This window comes from Molossus molossus, unplaced genomic scaffold (assembly GCF_014108415.1).
Source record: "Molossus molossus isolate mMolMol1 unplaced genomic scaffold, mMolMol1.p scaffold_m16_p_4, whole genome shotgun sequence".
Classification (NCBI taxonomy): Eukaryota; Metazoa; Chordata; class Mammalia; order Chiroptera; family Molossidae; genus Molossus; species Molossus molossus.
In genome coordinates this window covers 52,555,404-52,580,488 of record NW_023425377.1, presented here as the reverse complement: position 1 = coordinate 52,580,488, position 25,085 = coordinate 52,555,404, and the positions used below count along the sequence as shown (strand labels likewise).

General features: G+C 40.8%; 1 protein-coding gene across 6 annotated transcripts in view; it reads left to right on the top strand.

The window, feature by feature from the left end:
• TRIM58 (tripartite motif containing 58) overlaps positions 1-25,085 on the top strand; it is a 193,067-nt gene that overhangs the window by 146,664 nt on the left and 21,318 nt on the right. The window contains exons 7-8 of one of the 6 annotated variants that reach the window (XM_036239658.1): positions 21,445-21,528; positions 21,656-21,690. The exons of 2 other annotated variants lie outside the window; for them this stretch is intronic. In XM_036239658.1, coding sequence (XP_036095551.1) covers positions 21,445-21,528; positions 21,656-21,675 — 104 coding nt within the window. In that variant the 3' untranslated portion in view covers positions 21,676-21,690. Of the gene's footprint in view, positions 1-11,483; positions 11,518-13,889; positions 13,928-21,444; positions 21,529-21,655; positions 21,691-25,085 lie in introns of those variants that run through there. 3 more of the 6 variants (XM_036239661.1, XM_036239655.1, XM_036239659.1) reach the window with 3 other exon arrangements.

The following is a 25,085-nucleotide window of genomic DNA, read 5'->3' as shown; positions in this document are numbered from 1 at the left end:
ATTTTCATTGTAAATCCAGTTTGGTCTTGGGAGATGGTCTCTGTCGCTCCATTCACTTCGCTGCCATTTTTCTCTCCTCAGATTTAATTGTTAATAGATATGTATTTATTGCCATTTTATTATTCATATTTTTAATCTTTTCCCCCCTTCCCTTTTAATTAATTTATTTTTAACTCATCTTTATTGTTGAATGTATTACAAATGTCTCCCCATTTTTTCGCCACTGACGCCCTCCTCTCCAATCCTGCCCCCCTCCTGCCTTCCCCACACTATTGTCAGTGTCCATTGGTTATGCATATATGCATAAAAGTTCTTTGGTTTATCTCATCCCACCCTCCCTCCCCCCTTCCCTTTGAGGTTTATCAGTCTAACAACCAATTTTTACTTCTTAATTTCTTCATCTTTTTAACCCATCCTCACAATCTCCCTCCCATCTGGCAAGCAACAAAAAGTTGTCTGTATCTGTTCTGCTTGCTCATTTTGTTTGTAGATTCAATTGTTGATAGATGTGTATTATTTGCCATTGTATTGTTCATATTTTTGTTCTTCTCCTTCAAGAAGACCCTTCAACATTTTATATAATATTGCTTTGGTAATGATGAACTCCTTTAGCTTTTTTTTGTCTGGAAAACTCTTGATATGTCCATCAATTCTAAATGATAGCTTTTCAGAACAGAGTAATCTTGATTGTCAGTCATCACTTTTCATCAACTTGAATAACTTTTAACACTCCTTTCTGGCCTGCGGAGTTTCTTTTGAGAAATCACCTGACAAGTCTTATGGGAGCTTCTTTGTAGGTAATGAACTGCTTTTCTCTTGCTGCTTTTAAGATTCTCTCTTTGTCTTTAACATTTGGCATTTTGATGGTGATGTGTCTTGGCATGGACCTCTTTGGGTTAATCTCGTTTGGGATGCTCTGTGCTTCCTGGACTTGTATGTCTGTTTCCTTTACCAAGTTAGGAAATTTTTCTGTCATTATTGTTTCAAATAGGTTTTCAAATTTCTGTTCACTCTCTTCTCCTTCTGGCACCCCTATGATGTGGATCTTGGCACAATTGATGTTGTCCCAGAGACTGCTTGTACTATCATCATTTTCTTGGATTCATTTTTCTTTTATCTATCTATCATCTATCTATCTATTATCTATCTATCTATCTATCTATCTATCTATCTATCTATCTATCTATCTAATCTATTTATCTATCATCATCTGTCTATCTATCTATCATTAATCTATCTATATATTTATTTTTGTTACAAATATTTCTTCTTTCCCCCCCTACTTACACCCTCTTCTCCATAATCCCCCAACCCTGTCCCCAGATTTGTTGTCTATGTCCATCGTTTATGCATACATGCATATAGGTTCTATGGTTTATCCCTTCCCTCTCACCCCCTCTTCTGAGGATTGTCAGTCAGTACCCTACTTTTATGACTCTGGGTCTATTTTTTTTATCTTCATCCAAGGACATTTTTCCATTTTTTTTTTTTTTGTTGTTCAGATAGAATGGGAGGGAGAGAGATAGAGAGAAAGAGAGAAATAACCTGAAAGGGACACTTAAACTGGCAGCCACCTGCATGACCCAACCAGGGCCAGGGAAAAACTGCAATCAAGGTACATGCCCTTAGTGGGAACTGAACCTGGGTCCCTTGGCTGATGCTCTAACCACTGAGAAAAACTGGCCAGGGCAACTCTGGGTCTATTTTTTTCATCAATTTGTTTAGTTCATTATATTCTAGAAATAAGTGAGACCATGTGATATTTGTCTTTCTCTTCTTGGCTTGTTTTGCTTAGGATTATATTTTCTAGGTCCCTCCATGACATCTCAAAGAATAAGATTTTTCTTTCTTACAGCAGAATAGTACTCCATTGTGTATATGTACCACAGCTTTTTTACCCACTCGTCTACTGGTAGACACTTGGGCTGTTTATCGATCTTAGCTATTGTAAATAGTGCTGCTATGAACATAGGGGTACCCATATTTTTTCTGATCGGTGTTTCAGGTTTCTTAGGGTATATTCCTAGAAGTGGGATCACTGGGTCAAATGGCAGTTCAATTTATAACTACTTGAGGTAACACCATAGTGTTTTCCATAGTGGCTGCACCAGTCTGCGTTCCCACCAGCAGTGTACTAGACTCCACTTTACTCCACACCCTTGCCAACACTTGTTGTTTGATGATTTGTGGATGGCAGCCATTCTGACAGGTGTGAAGTGATACCTCATAGTTGTGTTAAATTGCATCTCTCTGATGATTAGTGACGTTGAGCATTTTTTCATATGTCTCTTGGCCATTTCTACGTCCTGTTTGGAGAGGTGTATATTTAGGTCCTCAGCCTATTTTTTAACTGGGTTCTTTGTATTTCTTTCTTTTTTTTTTTTTTTTTTGAGTTGTGTGAGTACTCTATATATTTTAGAAATTAACACCTTATCTAATGGATCATTAGAAATTATGGTGTCCCATTAGCAGGTTCCCTTTCCATTTTGATGGCTGTTTCTTTTGCTGTGCAGAAGCTTTTTAGTTTGATGTAGTCCCATGTGTTTATTTTTTCTTTGTTTCTCTTGCCTTAGGTGATGTATAAGTGAAAATTTTTCAGTTTATGACATCTGAAATGTTGTTGCCTGCATTTCCTTCTAGAACTATTATGAAATCACGAGTCACATTTAAGTCTTTTATTGACTTTGAGTTTATTCTTCTGTATGGTGTAAATTGGTGGTCTAGCTTCATTTTTTTTTGCATGCATCTGTCCAATTTTTCCAACACCATTTATTGAAGAGGCTGTCTTGACTCCACTGTATGCTCTTGCCAACTTTTTAAAATAGACCTTTAGCCAGACTCACCAAGAAACAAAAAAAGAAGACCCAAATAAACACAATCAGAAATGAAAGAGAAGAAGTAACAACTGACACCACAGAAATACAAAAGATCGAAACACACTATGAACAATTATGTGCCAACAAATTGGACAATCTAAAAGAAATGGACAAATTTCTAGAAACACAGTCTCCCAAAACTGAACTGGGAAGAGATTAAAAAAACTTGAACAGACTAATAACAACAAAATAAATTGAAGATGTAATTAAGAAACTTTCAGCAAACAAAATCCCAGGCCCAGATGGCTTCACCAGGGAGTTTTACTGAATATTCAAAGAAGATCTAACCCCCGTTCTTCTCAAACTATTCCAGAAATCCAAGAAGACGAGAGACTTCCAATCTCATTTTATGAGGTCAGCATAATCCTAATTCCAAAACTGAATAAAGACACTACAAAGAAGTAAAACTATGGGCCAATATCCCTGATGAACGCAAATGCCATAATCTTTAACAAAATATTAGCAAATCGAATTCAGCAATATATCAAAAAAGTTATCCACCATGACAAAGTGGGATTTATCCCAGGGATACAAGAATGATACAATATTCACAAATTAATAAATGTGATGCACCACATAAACAAAATAAAAGATAAAAACCACATCATATCAATAGATGATGAAAAAGCATTCAACAAAATCCAGCACCCATTTCTGATAAAAACGCTCAACAATGTGGGAATAGAGGAATTATATCTCAACATAATAAAGGCCATACATAAAAAACTTATAGCCAACATCATACTCAATGGGCAAAAACTAAAAACATTTTCCTTAATAATGGGAACAAGACCGGGATGTCCACTTTCACCACTTTTATTTCACTTAATACAGGAAGTGTTAGCCATAGCAATTAGACCTGAAGAAAAAATAAAAGGAATCCAAATTGGAAAAGAGGAAGTGAATCTCTCAGTATTTGCAAATGACATGATATTGTACATAGAAAACCCTAAAGACTCCATAAAAAATCTACTAGACTTGAATGAATTTGGCAAAGTAGCAGGATAGAAAATTAACATCAAGAAATTGACAGCATTTTGCCCTGGCCGGTTTGGCTCAGCGGTTGGAGCGTCGGCCTGTGGTGCAGAGAGACCCGGGTTCGGTTCCCGCTAAGGGCATGTACCTCGGTTGCAGTTTGTCCCCAGCCCTGGTTGGTCGTGCGGGTGGCAGCCACTCGATGTGTCCCTTCACATCGATGTTTCTCTCTCTCTCTCTTCCTCTCTCTCCCTCCTGCTCTATCTGAACAAAAAATGGAAAAATGTCCTCGGGTGAGGATTAAAAAAAAAAAAAAAAAAAAGAAATTGACAGCATTTTTATTCACCAACAATGAACTAACAGAAAGAGAAAGTAAAACAACAATCCCATTTACCATTGCAGCAAAACAATTAAGATATCTAGGAATGAATTTATCCAAAGAAGTAAAAGATCTCTTCCCAGAAAACTACACGATATTGAAAAAAGAAATAGAGGAAGATACAACAAAGTGGAAGCGCATACCTTGTTCATGGATTGGAAGAATTAACATCATTAAATTGTCCGTACTACCCAAAGCTATATATAGATTCAATGCAATCCCCATCAAAATACCAATGATATACTTCACAGAAGTAGAACAAATATTCCAAAAATTCATATGGAACCAAAAAAAGGCCCTGAATAGCCACAGCAATCTTGAAAAAGAAGAACAACTCAGGAGGAATGACCAGATATCAGGTTATACTACAAAGCCACTGTAATCAAAACAGCCTGGTACTGGCACAAAAACAGGTAGATAGATCAATGGAACAGAACAGAGAACCCAGAAATTGACCCAAGACAATATGTTCAATTAATATTTAACAAAGGTGGATTATTTTTTTTTCTTTTTGCTCTTCTGATCGGGTCTTTTTTGCTTCCTTATAATCCAAATCTATGGTTTGCTTCTTGGCTTTACCTACTCTAATTGATTCCCTGTAAATTATTCTTTATTTCAGTTAGTACATCCATTATTTCTGACTGGTCCTTTTTTTATGTTGTTGATGTTCTCACTAAGTTACTTGGGGGTCTCTAAGTTTTTTGAAGGTTTCACTAAGTCCCTTGAATGTCTCACCAAATTTCTTGAGCAACCTTATAACCTGTGTTTTGAATCTGATTGATTGCTTATCTTCATTTTGTTTAATTCTTTTCCTGGAGTTTTGTTCTTTTTTGGGGGGAGGGGCTTTTTAAAATTAATTAATTTTTATTACAGATGTTTCTCCTTTTTTCCCCACTGATTCTCCCCTCCCCCTCCCTCCCTGACCTGTCCCCAGCTTTGTTGTCCATGTCCATTGTTCATGTATACATGCATATAAGTTCCGTGCATAAGTTCTCCCCCACCACCCTCTCTTCTGAGGATTGTCATTCTGTACCCCACTTCCAGGTCTCTGGGACTACCCCATTCCTCAGACTGTTATGTTCATTATATTCCACAAATAAGTGAGATCTTATGATACTTGTCTTTCTCTGTTTGGCTTGTTTCGCTTAGGATAATACTTTCCAGGTCCCTCCATGTCGTCTCAAAGGATAAGAGATCTTTCTTTCTTACAGCTGCATAGTACTCCATTGTGTATATGTACCACAACTTTTTTATCCATTCATCTACTGATGGACTTTTCTTTTATTTGGGACATGTTTCTTTGTCTCCTCATTTTGGCTGCATCCCTGTGATTATTTCTATGTATTAGGTAGAGATGCTATGTCTCCTAGGCTTTTTAGGGTGGCCTATTGTTGTAGATGTCCTGTAGGATCCAGTGGCATAGCCACCCTGTTCACACCAGCTGGGATCTTGAGGTGCACCCTTAGTGTGGACTTTACACCCTTCTATTGTAATTAAGTCTTGATTGCTGTTGGCATACCAATAGGGATTTACTCAGGATGATCAGCTACAAGTCCTAGCTGTGCCTACTAGCCACTGGCCTCTGACTCCCTTGGAGAATCAGCTGTGTATGGGCCCACCACCCAGAACCAGACTTACTTCAGCAGGGTTATGGTACCAATTGAGTCCACTCATTGAGTGTGTCACTTGTGAAGGTGGTTGGGTGGTGGTGCCTTGATATGGTCTGAAGCTGTCCACTGGGTGTGCTGGCTCTGGGATAAGGTCAGCCACTTCCTCTGTTCTATCCAGGGCCACTCAGCATAAGCTACAAAGTGATCTGCAGATAGCTGCTACTGCTTCTTGTACTTCTTCTCCATCCAGTACCCCCACGATGCAAATGATTGTATGCTTGAAGTTGTCCCAGGTGCTCCTTACACTATCTTTGTTAGATTCTTTTTTCTGTTCTGACTGGGTTTTTTTCCTCTTCTTCTTTATATTCCAAATTGCTGATTTAATTTAGACTTCATTTACTCTGCCTTAAATTCCTGATAAATTATTCTTTATTTAAGTTAGTGTGTCCTTCATTTCTGACTGGTTCCTTTTTATGGTTTCTTTGGCCTTTCTCATGCTGTTGAAGTTCCTTAAAATTCTTATAATTGTTTTGAAATCTGTATCTGGTAGTTTTCTTGCCTTCATTTCATTTAGTGTCCCCCCCCCCCCCAGAGATTTTTTCTGTTCTTTTATTTAGGACCACTTTTTTGTCTCTGCATTTTAGCTGCTTCCTTGTTTGTTTCTATGTATCAGGCAGAGCTGTTATGTCTCTTGGACTTGGTAGAGTGACCTTGTATAATAGGTGTCATGTAGAGCCCAGTGGTGCAGCCTCCCCAGTCACCTGATCTGGGTGCTCCCAGTGCACCCCTGTGTGGGCTATGTGCACTGTTCTATTGTAGTTGCACCTTAATTGCTGTTGATGTCACTGGGGGGATTAACTCCCAATCCAATCAGCTGTGAGGACCCACTGCGACTACTGCAGAGGAGCTGCTGTGCAGTATTCAATTCTATGGAGCAGAATTTGCTTCAATGGGGTTTTGGAGATCATTAAGTACACCCCTTGAGCATGTCACTCATGGAGGTAGTAGAGTTTTATTATGGTGTGGTCTGAAGCTATTCACTGGGTGCACTGAATCTGGAGCTTCCCGGGAGTTGAAGGTCAGCCATCACCTGTGACCTGCCTGAGATCACCCAACATGACCTACAGAAGAAATTTGCAGATGGTTTCTACTTGTGTTGGGCTTGGAGGTGCCCAGGAGAGACCAAGCTGCAAACCAAGCCTGACTGGCATTAGTGCTGGACCTGGGGCCACTTAAGAAGAGGGCCTGGGGCTATTTAGATGGTGCTTGTTTGGGAGATTTTAGGAAATTTCAAAGCATGAGGCAAGAAAGGCCATTTGTATGAAAAAGCCACTGTAAATGGCTTGGGTGAGCCCACATTTTGGGTGGGCTGGGATCTCAGGGAATTAGCAGGGCAGGTTGAACAGTGTAAGCCAGGATGATGGAGACTTAGATATGATGCATGCCTTCTGTCTCTATGGGGAGAGGGTTCAGAAAAGGTACATTGGCCTCTGTTATTCCTTTTGTCTGGCAGAAAGTTGCCACCCCCAGCTCTTGCCCTAATCCCAGACAATTTAGTTTCTTCTTATATATCCTTGGTTCCTTTCAAGCTGCTGTTCCAGTACTGGATCACAGAGGGAGTAATCCTGAGTAAGTCTTTGCCCAGGCCCTTTAAGAGGAATTTCCTGGGACTTCAGCAGCCTTCAGTCTCACTTAGCCAAAATCCCTGCTGGTTTTTACAGCCAGAAAATATGGGGTCTTCTATTCCTGGCTCAGGAACCCTGGGCTAGAAGGTGAGGTGTGGGGCTAGGACCCCTTGCTCCTCCAGAGGGACTTCCACAGCCAAGATCTCCCTTTGAACATTAAACCATCACACATGAGCATAGGACCAGCCTGTTCCACACCTCTGCCCCTTCTCCCAGTCTCAATGTGGCTTCTTCTTTAAATCTTGGTGGTAGGGTTTTTATTTAACTAGATTTCAGGCATATCTGAATGATGGTTGTTCTGCAGTTCAGTTGTAATTTTGATGTGGTTGTGGGAGGATTCGAGTACTGTGTTTACCTACACTGCCATCTTGACTAGAAGTAAAAATGGCAGATCTCAAATTGATTGAGAACTGTTTAATATCCTTCTAGCATCATATTTGTGATTGTTTCTCTTCTTAATTTTTCTTCTCCTCTCTCACTCCGTCTCTATTTACTCTTTCTTTACCTGTGTCTTTCTCTCTGTTTGTCTACCTCTCTTTTTTTGCATGATACTTATTATTGTTTCACCTTTCATTATCTTCCAGATTAACAGAGATAATCATTACTTTGTAGATTTACAATTGCTATGACTAATTACTTTCAAGATCTACATTCTGGGATTGATTTTTAAGAATTATGAAATTTGTTCCTCTGAATCTAATATTACTGAAACCCACACCATACCCTTTGGGATTTCAATTTTTTTCTTTATTTTTGGAATATGTTTTAGAGTAGAATTTTTCAGAATTCTGATTCAACTAGTTCTTCAAAGCATGAGCCCTTTACTCATTATAAGAGTTCAAAAATATAACCCTCACAGCATCAGCTAGTTAATGCAGTTTATATATATAGAACAATAATACTGCCTTCACAATATTATGGTAAGTATTTATGGTCATGATTCATATGATTGGTTAAAATTCAACTTTGCTACTTAAATTTAATATAAAGATAATGAGGATGATGGAGAAGAAATAATAATATCGGACTTATTTTTAAAGTATATTCTGTATGTTCCCAACAAACGTTTTGTCATTGAAGGCTAACTTTGCTACTATATTTTTGTGTATCTGTATCTAATAAATAATTGCTAACCAAGTGCTAAATCACTTCAATACTAAATGTTTAAGTGCTAAACCATTATTGATGCAAAGTGGTTTAACATTATGTTAGTGATGTTATGATAATTTTGCCAAAATTTAGCCCTTCTCTTTGACTTCGATACCCAGAATTTTATGGTGTTTTCTCTTCTAAGACATTAAAAAAAAAAAAAAAAACTCATACCTTGCACACACACACACAGAAGTTTCTCCATCGAAATGGATAACAACTACATTGTTTTAATTGCTCAGGTAAAAATGCTCTGGATTTCTCAATTGATTTCACTGTACCAATTTCAGTTCACCAGCAAATGCTAATAGCTTTCCCTTCACAGCATCACCAAAACTCTGCCAGCTCTACCTTTGCCATCTGCATCCATGGCCTGAACTCCCCTCCTCTCCCTTGGGGTTACTTTATCATCAGTATCCTAATAGTAGAATCCTGGCTGTGCTCTGGCTATTCTCACGTCTATTCTCAATGCAGCATCCTGACTCATCCTTTTAGTGCCCAAGGCGGAAGTAAAATCACAATGACCTCTCATTCAACTCAGGGAATGCTAAAATACTTACAGTAAACCCTCAGGCACTATAGAATGTGTATGCAGTTTTTTTCTCTGATTTTGTCTCCCTCTTCTTACTTCCCCTTTTCATCTTGCTGGCCACTTTCCACCATCAGGCTTTTCTCCCAGCTGTGCCCTGTACCTGCAATTACCTTTTCCCTGATGTCTCCTCTACTCATTCCCTTTAATCTACAAAGCCTGATCAAATTCAGATTATCAGGACTATACAGCCCTTATCCACCCAGGGCCCACCTACACAGTGCACTTCACCAATAATATATTAGAATATATTCCAATAACATATTGGACAATAATTTTATAATATATATTATCAACTTTGAATGTGTTACATTGCTGTCTTATTTATTAGTTCATTTTGTTTTATTGCTTTTTTGGGGGTTGGGGAGGTAGAATGTAAGCACTTTGCATGGAGAGGTCTTTGTCTGTTGACAGCAATATATTCAAAATCACTCAAGCACCTCCAACACTGGTTTGTCCATGGTTTCACTAACTGCATACTTGCTGAATGATAAATGATTGTTTTGCTGGGGTTGAATTAAATGATGAAACTGAAAGTGTTTTGTGAAATATGGTATACTACAGTGGTATTATTATTATTTATAACTATTCACTGGCCAATAAACTTTCATGTTAAGTGCTAAGTGAGTAAAATCTATTTTTAAGTATAAAGAAAATTTAAATATAAGGCTGAGTTTTCAGAGGTGATAAAGTCTACTGACAGGCATGTTCTCATAATTCCTTATAACAACACAATGACACCTCGAATCATGCATTGCCTCATACACACAACACATGCTATCTCTTTTACACTTGCTAGAATCATGGAGAACATTTTCTAATATTATATGAAATAAACCTTTTTTTTTTAAGAAACTGACTTATGCTCTATGTGTCCCTTTTCATATAAACTGCACAACAGTGCCACCTCCTCTCCCCACTGCTCTCTTTGTCATCACTTCCCCACTACTGTGCATCCCTCTGTTATTATACATTGGCCTTTTCTTCTAACTCACATTATTATGAAGAATAACTAAATTCATGAAGAATGATTAAAGATCACTCCATAACATTAGACTCTAGTTTCTATGTCTACACTTGATTAGAAACTGGATGATTTACTTAAATAACTAATTTAATCATTTTATCAAACTCCACCCCACAATGGGATGGCTGTTTTGTCAAGTGAATTAACTAAATTGCTGATTAATCTTGCATGTGAGAAGACACTAAATGATGAGAACTAGAAGGATAGTGATATGTGGAGCTGGTGGGAGCAGGAAGTAAAATAGCTTCATTAACCAGCAGAAGGAGCTAAGCAAATTTAGAGTAGTAATTTCAACTCTAAAAGAAAAATTGAGAAATTGAGACACAGAGATTTATTGAACCCATCTGTACTCCAAGCACCAACCCTCCATGCATATTTCTGGGGAGCTGCTCTTCCACTGTATGAGAAAGTGGGCAGGATGGAGGTGGCCCATATGTGAACAGAAAGTACATTCTACACATCTGTAGGTTCTACACATTCACCTATATGGAATATTCTCTTCACATCCAGACTCTATGACTATATCTACTCAAAAGTATCCAAATAATTATTTTGACATATTCTTTAGTCAGTTGACTCAAAAAAAGTATGGTTTTGCCTGGCTGACTGCAAGGACTCAATTATTATTCATTTATTTACTTTCTTATTGTATAATTTTTCAGTCTTGTGATATCATCATTGCCTCTGTGAGAGAATTAAAATCTGATCAGGTGCACACAATCTAATAAATCAGGGGTATATGATATTTGCTCCATTTTCCCATAGTCAGTTTTTGAACAGAAAGGATTAAGCAAACAAACAATAACAACAAAATACTTCTTAGACACAGACATCAGCATGGTGATTGCCAGAAGGGAAGTAGGGTAGAGAGAGTAAAGGGGATAAATGGTGATGGAAGGAGACTTGCCTTGGGTTAGTAAACACACAATACTATATACAGATGATGTATTATGGAATCGTACACCTGAAACCTATATAATTTTGTTAACTAATTTCACCCCTGTAAATTTAATAAAACTAAATAAATGAATAAAATAGTTCACTTTGTTAGCTCCTTAAATTAGTAATAATAATATTAATCAATGCACCTATAAAATTTTTCCACTATCTAGGAAAATGGATCTTTTTTTTTCAAACATAAAATTCTTAGTAAAAAAATGTCAAAATACTTAATGTTTCTTTATTTTTAGTAGATCTAAGGAGGAAAACTCATTGATCCTGTTCCAGGTAGGATGAAAACAATTATGGCTAAATTGTTTTTTAGACATATAATAATTCTTGAGAGCAGGAAAAGGGAACAAATAGCTCAGCAGTATACACACACAAGCACACACACACACAAACACACACAATGGAGTGAGTCTCAACTCTATTTGTGAGATGGGACATGAAACAATAAATTCTTAAAATATCAAGGAACGCATTATTATGGTGTCCTCATTTTCTGTCTGGACCCTATAGGGTTTTATGTGATGCATGCCCACAACACACCTCAGTGTATGTACTAATGATCCCTGTGGATTCATAAGTTTTCCTGAAGCATGGAGGATGACCCTGGAGCACCAATAGGATCCCTTCCATTTTTTCTTTCAGAAAAGTGGCATCACTGGGGGTCATTGCCATACATTTGCACAAATATTGTGGTCCACTGCATTTATAGAGTAATGGGCCACAACCAGGAGAGGTGCCTTCATTTTCTCCAAATGTACAGTTTTACCTGGTAGAGCATCTGCATAAACCCAAGAGGAGAGAAGACATCTCATGCATAGAGGGCCCACAGCTAGATCTCCATTTTCTGATTTCTGACTTTTAATGTTACCTGGTAGCACACAAGTAAAAATTGCGAGTAGATTACTGTATTTAGGAATTCAATTTATAAATTTGTACTTCTCTATTGGTTTGTTAAATTAAAAAGCCATGTAAATATACTATCAGCTGTAAAAAAAAGTAGGATTTCTTACTCTTTGAAATAGCATGGATGCACCAGGAAAATATTACGCTGAGTGAAATAAGCCAGATAGAGAAATACAAATATCACATGATCTAACTAATATGTGGAATCTGAAAATATAGTAAACTGATTTTTTTCTATTTGCCAGTAGAAGATGGCAGCGGGCAGGACTCCAGGGTGGGTGAGTGTGTGAGAGAGTGTGAGTAGATGTGAAGGAAGATGACCAAACACCAGCAGTGCAGAACCATGGAGCAGAAAGTTCTTGTGCTGTGGACTGGAGCAGATAATTACTGCAATAAATGGCCCTCAAGGGCCCTTCTCCCCATGCCAGGGCAGGTCTCACCATTTTGGAAAATCCCGGGTCTTCCTAGGGAGGAGGCAGTGGGAGCGGCTAGGGCCCAGCAACCTGAGCCCACCAGTGCACTTGACAACATCGGACCAGTGGACACTCTGTGTCAACACGGACTGGTGCACAGTAGTGGAGCTCATAAAGTGCTGGTCGCAGGAGCCACAGATATCCCAGAGCCTAGCACCATCCCCCATAGTAGAATCCTGATCAGAGTCCAGATATACACCCAGCAACAGAGGCTGGGGAGCAGACTTCCATCCCCAGGCAACAGAAGGACAGACCAGCAGCTGAGACCCATCCCCCAAAACTATAGCAAAAGCTGAGATGGAGTTGAGCCCCATGGGGCAGCAGCACTTCCCAGCTGCCAGAGGCAGGATATGGGGCTCCACAGAGTCCATTGTGGTCCAGCCGCTCACAAGAGCAGTGGGAAGCCAAAGCCCCAGAGAGACTAGTGCTATCTAGCTATAGCCACACTGGACTTGCAGGGTGCAGGGGCACCAGAGAGGCCTTTGTGACCCAGCAGGGCCTGTGCAATCCAGTTACACATGGGATCTGTAGGGTGTTGAAACAGCAGAGAGGCCTGTGTGACCCAGCAGGGACTGCATGATCTAGTTACCTGTGGGACCTGTGGAGTGCTGAGGCACCAGAGTGGCCTGCAAAACCCAGCAGAAACTGTGCCATCCAGTTACCTGTGAAACCTGCATAATGCTGAACCACCAAGAGGCCTGTGTAACCAAGCAGCCCATAACATAGGCATAGAGCCGGGTCCCGAAAGAAACTGTACAATCCAGTTACTGAGAAATCTGCAGAGTGCAGGGGCACCAGAAAGGCCTGTGCAACCCAGCTCCTCAAAAGATAGGCTTAGAGGATGTAAAAATGAAAGCGGAGTAAATAGAAGCTACACAGACGATCTCCCAGGACCAAATGAGAATCACAACTAAAATAAAGACAAATCCTCAGAATAAAGCAACAGAAAGGCAGCAGGACAGGACCATATAACCAGGGACACTGGTATGATCTGCAAGGGCACCAGAAGGTGACAGGCTGGGAGCTCACAGACAGCAGCAGTCTTAGCTGTGAGCACCACCCTTGGGGAGTAAAGACCAAGTCCGCTCCACAGCACAAAGACCCAACACACAGAGCTAAAATAGCCACAGCCACTCACCTGGTGGCTATGGCAGAGGGAAAGCAGAATGGTCTGGAACTCACTGGGGACACCTGGGATTAGCAGGGCACTCAGCGTTTTTGCTCAGTTGCAGCCACAAAGAATAATGGCCTCTGTGCTCCTTCCCCCAGCAGTAAGAAAAAGAGGCAGCTGGTAAGAAAAAGAGGCAGCCCCCAACCTTTGGAGATTCAGCCTTTCCCAGGTGAGGCAAATAAATGCAAATTGAGGCTCATTAACAACCAGCATTTATCCCATCCTCTGGAAATCCTCTTATGCAGAACACCAGGGCTACATTCCAAGGCACTAAGTAACTGAAACTACTAGCCACCAGAAAAAAAGCTAGACGATAACTGAACATTTGCTGGGCTTGCAAATCTACCAAGAAAAGTAACACTTAACAGTGGTGTTTACCATGGGCCCACCCAAGGTCATCCAAACCCAGTAGAGAAAGCCACAAACAGCAGAACACCAACACCCACAGGGAAAATTTGCCAGGCTCCAAAACCCACTGAGATAGCCAAAATGGTGAAACAAAGAAACAAATCCCAAATGGAAAAACAAGAGAACTCTATCAAAGATGACATCAATGAAATGCAGCTAAGCACATTATCAGAGGTAGAGTTCAGAGCCATGATCTTGAGGAAGCTCAACAGCATGAGTAAGGACATCAGCACCCTGAGTCAAGATATAGAAACATTAAACACCAACCATGGGCCCTGGCCAGTTTGGCTCAGCGGTTAGAGTGTCAGCCTGTGGTCCGGAGAGACCTGGGCTCAGTTTACGCTAAGGGCACGTACCTCGGTTGCAGTTTGTCCCCGGCCCTGGTTGGGTCATGTGGGTGGCAACCACTAGATGTGTCCCTTTCATGTCGATGTTTCTCTCTCTCTTCCTCCCACTCTATCTGAACAAAATATCAAAATATATCCTCGGGTGAGGATTAAAAAAAAAAAAAGAAAACCAACCATGGGGGATTCCAAAATGGCAGCAGAGTGAATGGAAGCTACACAAACTATCTCCCAGGACAAAACAGGAATTACAATGAAAATAAAGACAAATCATCAGGAAAAGGCAACAGAAAAGCAGCTCAAAGGACCACATAACCAGCAACAGTGACTCAATACTGGTAGGCTTGCAGAAACACGAGAGGGGGTATGGAAGCCAACAGTCTGAAGAGGCCTTGGCTGTGAGCAGCAGCATTGGCTGTGAGCAGCAGCATTGGCTGTGAGCAATGGCCTTGGCTATGAGCATCTGCCTTAGCTGTGAGAAGTGGCCGTGGCTGTGAGTGGCGCCCTCGGGTTAAACACCAAAAGAGCTCCACAGCACAGAGCTGGGACAGAAGCTAAAATAGCACCAGCCACTTAACTTTGGCTCTGGCAAAGGAAGGGCAGACTGGACTGGAACTGTGTAGGAACACTGAGGATATGAAGGGCACTCAGAGCTTTAACTGAGTTGCGGCCACGATGGTTTGTGGTCATCTTACTCCTTCCCAGGGCTCTGGGGAGAGGTGGAGGCCACTCCCTCAAAGATTCAACCCAACAAAATGGCCATTGAAATGCTAATTGAGGTCCATTAACAACCAGCAACTGACCCACCCTCGGAAAATCCTCTTACTCTGAGCACCTGAGGGAGTTTTTCATTCAAATGAGAAGCCAAGGCTCTTCAGGTAATTTCAACTGATAGCCTTGAGGCAAAAAGATAAAGGATAACTGTACTATTCCCTGGGCTAGCAACATTAAGCAGAAAAGTAAGACTTAACAGTGATGGGGAAGGTAGGTCCTCCCTGGCTCATGCAAACCCAGGAGAAGGAACCACAAACAGCAGAATACCAACACCCACAGGGAAAATTTGGCAGATCCAAAGCCCACTGTGATAGCCAAAATGGTGAAACACAGAAACAAAGCCAAATGAAAGAACAAGAGACCCCTACTAAATAGGAAATAAATGAGGTGCAGTTAAGCAAGTTAACAGAACTAGAATTCAAAGCCATGATCTTGAGGAAGTTCAACAGCATGTGTACGGACATGCGCACCATGAGTAAAGACATAGAAATGTTGAAAATTAACCAGTTAGAATTTAAAAGCCACCAAGAAGAAATGAAGAATGACATATCAGAAATAAAGAACACATTGGAAAGACTAAATAGCAGAGTAGAGGAAGCTGAGGACTGGATCAGTGAATTAGATGATAGGGTAAAAAAAATCAACCAATCAGAAAACCAAAAGAAAAAAACGATTAAAAAACAGGAAGACACCTTAAGACAACTGTGGGGCAACTGGTAACGTAATAACATTTGCATCATAGGAGTCCCCCCGAAAAAAGCAAATGAGCAGGTGTTAGAGAATATATTTGAAGAATGAGACAGAAAACGTCCCTAATTTGGTGAAGCAAGAAGGCATACAAGTTCAAGAAGCACAGAGAACCCCAAGTAAGAAGAACCGAAACAGGCACTCACCAAGACACATAGTAATCAAAATGCCAAAAATCAAAGACAAATAGACCCCATTAGACTCTCAGCTGACTTCTCAACAGAAACACTACAGGCCAGAAGGGAATGGCATGAGGTAATAAAGGTCATGAAAAACAAATATCTGAATCCAAGACTACTCTATCCAGCAAGGCTATCATTCACAATAGAAGGTCAAATAAAGAGCTTCCCAGACAAAAAAAAAAAAAAAAAAAAGCCTAAGGGAATAAATTAGCACCAGTCCAGCACTGCAAAAAAATGTTCAAAGGACTGCTGTAATTAGCAGCAGAAATAGAAAGAAAAATATAACCACACCAAACAAAAATTGCAACAAATAAATTCATATAAATAATCACCTTAAATGTAAATGGATTGAAGGCTCCCATAAAGAGACACGGAATAGCTGGATTGAAGGCTCCCATAAAAAGACACAGAGTAGCAGATTGGGAAAAAAATCTTGATTCATCTATATGTTGTTAACAAGAGACCCACCTCACAACAAATAACTCACATAGGTTGACAGTGAAGGGATGGAAAAAAATCTTCCAATCAAACAGAAAGGAAAAAGGAGCTTGGGGGGCAATACTCATATCTGATTAAAAAAAAGATGTCAAAATGAAGACCATATTTAGAGACAAAGAAGGCCCCTACATAATATTGAAAGAATCTATCCAACAGGAAAATATAACCTTGCTGAACATATATGCACCCAACATAGGACACAAAAATATATTAAAAATCCTCTGGAAGACTTCAAAGGGGATATCGATAGCAATACAACCATAGCAGGTAATTTCAACACCACGTTGACACCACTGGATAGATCCTGTAGACAAAAAATTAGCAAGAAAACAGGGACTCTAAATGAAGCACTAGACCAACTTGATTTAATAGATATCTACAGAGAATTACAACTCAAAACTACAGAATTCACATTCTTCTCAAGTGTACATGGGACATTCTCAAAGGTAGACCACATCTTAGGGCACAAAATAAGTATCTACAAGTTCAAGAAGATTGAAATTATATCAAGGATCTTCTCAGATCACAATGGCATGAAACTAGAAATCAACTGCAATGAGAACATGCAAAGACATTTGAACACATGGAAGCTAAATAGCATGCTATTAAACAATGAATGAGTTACCAAGGAGATCAAGGAAGATATTAAAAACTTCCTGGAAACCAATGAAAATTAACACACTACAACACAAAATCTATGGGATGCAGTGACAGCAGTTCTGAGAGGGAAGTACATAGCACTACAGGCCTACCTCAAAAAAACAAGAAAAATCTCTAATAAACTACCTTACCTCACAACTTAAAGAACTAGAAAGCAAACAAAAAGAAAACCCCAGAGCAAGTAGAAGGAAGGAAATAGTAAAGATCAGAGCAGAAATAAATGAGTCCAAAAAAAAAAAAAACAATTCAAAGGATCAATGAAACAATAAGCTGGTTTTCGAAAAGATAAACAAGATGGATGGAGACTTCCAGTCAAGATGGCGGCGTTGGTAAAGGCAGTATCGCATCCTCCCACAAACACATCAAAGTTACAACTAAGCTACAGAACAACCATCATTCAAAACCACCTAAAATCAAGCTGAATGGAAGTCGTACAACTACGGAATTAAAAAAAAAAGCAGCTACATCCAGACTGGTAGGAGGGGCGGCGGGAGGGATGGCAGCGGTGGCGCAGCGGCGGCGGCGGCACGGCGGCGCGAAGGGCTAGTCCCACACCAAAGCGTGGCGGATAAAAATCAGGAGGCTCCCACGGCTGGGAAGGTCCTTCCTGAGGACTGAGGGGTCCCCATCCCACACCAGGTGCCCCGTTCAGGGTTCCAGTGCCAGGAAGAGAAGTCCCCATAACTTCTGGCTGGAAAAAACAGCAGAAACTGAGGCTCAGGGAAGCTGACCTGGCTGGAGCCCCAGGCAGCTCCCTAAAGGGACTTATCAGACTCTCTCCCTCTAAGCTCGGAGGGGAGGCAGCTCGAGGGGCGCCAGAGACATACAGGGAAGAACTGAACTATTGGGCACTGGAGCGAGGGCTGGAGAGGGGGCTTCCTCAGGAACAAACGTGCTGTAAGAGGCCTTTGTTCCTTTAGTGAGCCCTTCCCGGGGGCGGCAGACAGAAGCCATATCTGGGACTCTAGCAACCTGGCTCACACTGGTAGTCCCGCCCTGCTGACTCCCTGAGGCCCCGCCCCACCCCACACAACTTTCAAGCCCACCCAAGCTGTTGCCACTTGCTTAACCATATGATTGGCCGGTCTTGGATCCTGCTTTAGGTTTTCCCTAAATTATTTCAAATGAGCAGCATCGGGTCTCCGCGAGCCCCATACCTCTCCTTAAGTAATACACAGAAACAAACACAGGGAGGCAGCCAAAATGAGGATACAAAGAAACAGGTCCCAAATGAAAGAACAGAACAAAACCCCAATAAAAGAACTAAGGAAAAGGGAGATAAGCAACCTAACAGATACTGAGTTCAAAATACTGCTTATAAGGATGCTCGATGAACTTAGTGAGAACCTCAGTGAACTTAGGGAGGGCCTCAAGAGCACAAAAAAGGACCAGTTAGAAATCATGGATACACAGTTAGAATTGAAGGAGGCATTAACTGAAATAAAGAATAATTTACACAGCTTCAATAATAGAGTATGTAAATCCAAGGAGCAAACCATTGATTTGGAATATAAGGAAGTAAAAAATCCCCAATCAGAACAGCAAAAAGAAAAAAGAATCCAAAAAAAGGAGGATAGTGTAAGGAGCCTCTGGGACAACTTCAAGCGTGCCAACATTCGCATCTTGGGGGCGCCGGAAGGAGAAGAGAGAGAACAAGAAATCGAAAACCTGTTTGAAACAATAATGGCAGAAAACTTTCCTAACTTGGCGAAGGAAACAGACATACAAGTCCAGGAAGCACAGAGAGTCCCAAACAAGATGAACCCCAAGAGGCCCACACCAAGACACATCATCATCAAACTGCAAAAGGTTCAAGACAAAGAGAGAATCTTAAAAGCAGCAAGAGAAAGGCAGCTAGTTACCTACAAGGGAGTTCCCATTAGGCTATCAGCTGATTTCTCAAAACAAACTTTGCAGGCCAGAAGGGAGTGGCAAGAAATATTCAGAGTGATGAAAACCAAGAACCTACAACCAAAATTACTCTATCCTGCAAAGCTGTCATTTAGAATCGATGGACATATAAAAACTTTCCCAGACAAGAAAAAGTTAAAGGAGTTCATCACTACCAAACCGTTATTATATGAAATGATGAAGGGTCTTTTTGAAGAAAGAGATAAAATGTATGAACAAACAAAATGGCAATGAATACATATCTATCAACAATGGAATCTACAAACAAAATGAACAGGAAGAACAGAAACATTCTCATAGATACAGAGAACATTTTGTTGGTTGCCAGTTGGGAAGGGGGTTGGGGGAATCGGTGAAAAAGGTGAAGGGATTAAGAAGCACAAATTCATTGCTAGACTGACAAACCTCAAAGAGAAAGGGGTTGGGGAGGTGGGAAGAAATAAACCGAAGAACTTATATGCATAACCAATGGACACAGACAATAGTGTGGGAAAAGGCGGAGGGGGACAGGAGTGGGGAGGAGGGGGACAATGGGGGGAAAATGTGGAACATCTGTAACACATTTCACATCCAACAATAAAGATTTAAAAAGAAAAAAACGTTTAAACTAAAAAAAAAACAAACTAAAAAACTAAAAACAAAAACAAGATGGATGGACCCTTAGCTAGACTTACCAAGAAACAAAGAGAGAACCCAAATACACAAAATCAGAAACGAAAGAGGAGAAGTAACAACTGACACCACAGAAATAAAAAAGATCATTAACAACTACTATGAAAAATTATAGCCCTGGCCAGTTTGGCTCAGCGGTTAGAGCATCGGCCTGCGGTCCGGAGTGACCCGGGTTCAGTTCCCACAAAGGGCACGTACTTCGGTTGCAGTTTGTCCCCGGCCCTGGTTGGTCATGCGGGTGGCAGCCACTCGATGTGTCCCTTCAGGTCGATGTTTCTCTCTCTCTCTCCCTTCCTCTCTCTCCCTCCCACTCTATCTGTACAAAAAATGGAAAAATATCCTCGAGTGAGGATGAAAAAAAACATTATATAACAACAAAATTGACAATCTAAGTAAAATGGACAAATTTCTAGAAACACATAGTCACCCAAAACTGGATCAGGAAGAGATAGAAAACTTGAACAGACCAATAACAACAGAAGAAATTGAAGATGTAATCAAGACTCTCCCAGCAAACAAAAGCCCAGTCCCGGATGGCTTCACGGGGGAGTTTTACCGAACATTCAAAGAAGAACTAACACCCATTCTCCTCAAACTATTTCAAAAAATTCAAGAAGGAAGACTTCCAAACTTGTTTCATGAAGCCAGCCTAATTCTAATTCCAAAACCAGAAAAAGACACTACAAAGAAAGAAAACTACAGGCCAATATCCCTGATGAACATAGATGCCAAAATCCTGAACAAAATACTAGCAAATAGGATCCAGCAATACACCAAAAAAACTATTCACCATGACCAACTGGGATTCATCCCAGGGATGCAAGGCTGGTACAATATTCACAAATCAATAAATATGATGCACCACATAAATAAAATGAAGAATAAAACCACACGATCATATCAATAGATTCCGAAAAAGCCTTCGACAAAATCCAGCATTCATTTCTGATAAAAACGCTCAGCAATGTGGGAATAGAGGGATCATATATTGTCATAATAAAGGCCATATATGAAAGACCTACAGCCAACATCATACTTAATGGGCAGAAACTAAAAGCATTTCCCTTAAGAACAGAAATAAGGCAAGAATGCCTACTTTTGCCACTCTTATTTATCATAGTACTGAAAGTCTTAGCCACAGCAATCAGACATGAAGAAAAAATAAAAGGGATCCAAATTAGAAAGGAGGAAGTGAAACTGTCATTATTCATAGATGACATGATACTATACATAGAAAACCCCAAAAATTCCATCAAAAATTTACTAAACTTAATAGATGTATTTGACAAAGTAGCAGGATACAAAATTAACATCAAGAAATCGATGACATTCTTTTTTTTTTTTTCCCTTTTGAACTCCATTTCAATTCTGATTGCATCAAAGAGAAAGTCTTCATTTTGGTCCTACTTTTAGTGCCTCAATAACGGTTGTTAATCTTTTTTTTTTTTTTTTTTTAACAGAGGGAAAGGGAGCCTTCATCTCTGAGTCTTTGGCAGGGAAGGAAAAAAATCTAACTGGATTGATAACACCTCTTTGTTTTCATGGTATTTATTTTTATGGTCACTTTTTATTTCTGGCAAGTGATTCTGGTATTTCATTTTATGATTGTGATTAAAATATTTTTTTCTAAATAAAAGTATTAAGAGTCTATGTCAATAAAAACATTAATAGGTGAGATGGCAAGTAGATAAACATCACAGCTATGAAGACAGTGCAAGAATGACAGTCATTTTGGAAGCTCTGTTTTGATGGAAAGAGTAGAGGACATTAGAGTCCACTCTAAGTGAAGAACTGAGCCAGAGGTCCCAGTCATGGAACCTAGGGACAATCCCTCCAACTCCTTGTAAAAAATGGGCAGTGATGGGGAAAATATCTGTTGTGCCCAACTCAATGGACCAAAGGTAATGACAAGATGAGATGACTGGTAAACTTCAGGGGTGATGGGGGTGGTGGTGAGGGGGTGGGCTATATAGGCATAAGGTATTATCATTATCAATGGCATTCTTATACACCAATGATGAACTCACAGAAAGAGAAACTAAGAAAACAATCCCATTTACCATTGCGGCAAAAAAAATTAAGATACTTAGGAATAAACTTAATCAAAGAAATAAAGGGCATATTCACCAAAAACTTCAAGTCATTGAAAAAAGAAATAGAGGAAGATATAAAAAAGTGGAAGCACATACCCTATTCATGAATTGTAAGAATTAACATCATTAAAACGTCCATACTACCCAAAGCAATCTATAGATTCAATGCAAGCCCCATCAAAATACCAACGACATATTTCACAGAATTAAAACAAATACTTCAAAAGTTCATATGAAACCAAAAAAGACCTTGAATAGCCACAGCAATCTTGAAAAAGAAAGACAAATTTGGAGGAATCACACTATGAGATTTCAGGTTATATTACAAAGCCATTGTAATCAAAACAGCTTGGTACTGGCACAAGTACAGGCATATAGACCAGTGGAAGAAAACAGAGAACCCAGAAATGGACCAAGGCAATATGCTCAATTAATATTTGACAAAGGTGGCCAGAGCATACAGTGGAGTAAGGATAGCCTCTTTAATAAATGGTGTTGGGAAAATTGGACAGCTACATGCAAAAAAAAAAAAATGAAACTAGACCATCAACTTACACCCTACACAAGAATAAACTCAAAATGGATAAAGGACTTAAATATGACTCATGAATCCATAAAAATCCTAGAAGAAACTGTAGGCAACAAAATTTCAGATATCATATGCAGCAGAATTTTCACTGATACATCACCTGAGGCAATAGAAACAAAGGAGGAAATGAACACATGGGACTACATGAAACTCAAAAGCTTCTGCACAGCAAAAGATATAATCATCAAAACGAAAAAGCTACCTACTGTATGGGAGAGCATAGTTGCCAATGATATATCAGATAAGGGATTAATTTCTAATATATATAGGGTGCTTATACAACTCAACAAAAGGAAGACAAAGAACCCAATTAAAAAATGGGCAGAGAACTAAATAGACACTTCTTTAAACAGGACATACAAATGGCTAAGAGACATATAAAGAAATGCTCAACATCACTAATCATCAGAGAGATGCAAATTAAAACAACAATGAGGTATCACCTGACACATGTCAGAATGGCCGCCATCAACAAATAATCAAACAACAAGTGTTGTCGCAGGTGTGGAGAAAAGGGGACTCTAGTACACTGCTGGTGGGAATGCAGACTGGTACAGCCACTATGGAAAACAATATGGTGTTACCTCAAAAAAATAAAAATTGCACTTCCATTTGACCCAGTGATCCCACTTCTAGAAATATACACTAAGAAGCCTGAAACACCAATCAGAAAGAATATATGTACCCCCATGGTTGTAGCAGCACTATTTACAATAGCTAAGATCTGGAAACAGCCCAAGTGTCCATCAGTAGACAAATGGATAAAAAAGCTGTGGTACATATACCCAATGGAGTACTGTGCAACTCTAAGAAAGAAAGATCTCTTATCCTTTGAGACGACGTGGAGGGACCTGGAAAGTATTATCCTAAGCGAAACAAGCCAAACAGAGAAAGACAAGTATCATATGATCTCACTTATTTGTGGAATATAATGAACATAACAGTCTGTGGAATGGGTAACTCCCAGAGACATGGAAGTGAGGTACAGACTGACAATCCCCAGCAGAGGGGTGATGGGGGAGAAATAAACCACATAACTTATATGCATATATGCATGAACAATGGACATGAACAGCAAAGCCGGGGACAAGGCAGGGAGGGAGGGGAAGAGGAATTTGGGGGGGGGAAGGGAGAAACATCTGTAACAAAAATAAATTAATTAATTAAAGAAATAAATATCTTCTGCACAGCAAAAGAAACAATAATCAAAATTGACAGGGAACTCAGTATATTGGAGAGCATAATTGCCAATGATACATCAGATAAGGAGTTTATTTCCAAAATATAGAGATTGCGAAAATGGCGGCAAAGTGAATGGAGGGACCCAGACCATGTCCCAAGACCAAACTGGATTTACAACGAAAACAAAGGCAAACCGTCAAGAAAGGGCAGCCGAAGGACACCTTGGAGGACCACTTAACCAGAAACACCTACTCAGTCCTGGTAGGCTTGCGAGGACGGGAGAGGGGACCAAGAGCCCTGGGTCCGCAGCGGCCTGGGCAGGGGCCGGGGAACTAGAGGGGAAGTTAATTCCACCATCTTTCTTCCCACCGTGCACGGCCCTTGAAACTCTGTAGCTGGCTAGACTCTCCACTGAAGCCGCACAGACTCCTGGCCCCCAGGGAACTGGGCGGGACCAGGGAACTCAGAGGGACCGGGGAACTAGGCGGAAAGTTAATTCTACTGCCTCCCCTCCCGCCGTGCAAGACCCTGTAGCCGCTGAAGCCGCACAGACTCCTGGCCCCCAGGGAACTCGGCGGGACCGGGGAACGCGGCGGAAAATTAATTCTACCGCCTCCCTCCCCGCCATGCACGGCCCTGGAAACTCTGTAGCCGCTGAAGCCACACAGACTCGCAGACCCCAGGCAACTCGGTGGGACCGGGGAACGCGGCGGAAAGTTAATTCTACCGCCTCCCTCCCCGCCGTACAGGGCCCTGGAAACTCTGTAGCCGCTGAAGCCGCACAGACTCCTGGCCCCCAGGGAACTCGGCGGGACCGGGGAACGCGGCGGAAAATTAACTCTACCGCCTCCCTCCCCGCCGTGCACGGCCCTGGAAACTCTGTAGCCGCTGAAGCCACACAGACTCGCGGACCCCAGGCAACTCGGTGGGACCGGGGAATGCGGCTGAAAGTTAATTCTACCGCCTCCCTCCCTGCCGTGCAGGGCCCTGGAAACTCTGTAGCCGCTGAAGCCACAGACTCGCAGACCCCAGGGAACTCCGCGGGACCGGGGAACAAGGCGGAAAGTTAATTCTACCGCCTCCCTCCCCGCCGAGCAGGGCCCTGGAAACTCTAGCTGCTGAAGCCGCACAGACTCACGGCCCCCAGGGAACTCGGTGGGACCGGGGAACACAGTGGAAAGTTAATTCTACCGCCTCCCTCCCTGCCGTGCACGGCCCTGGAAACTCTGTAGCCGCT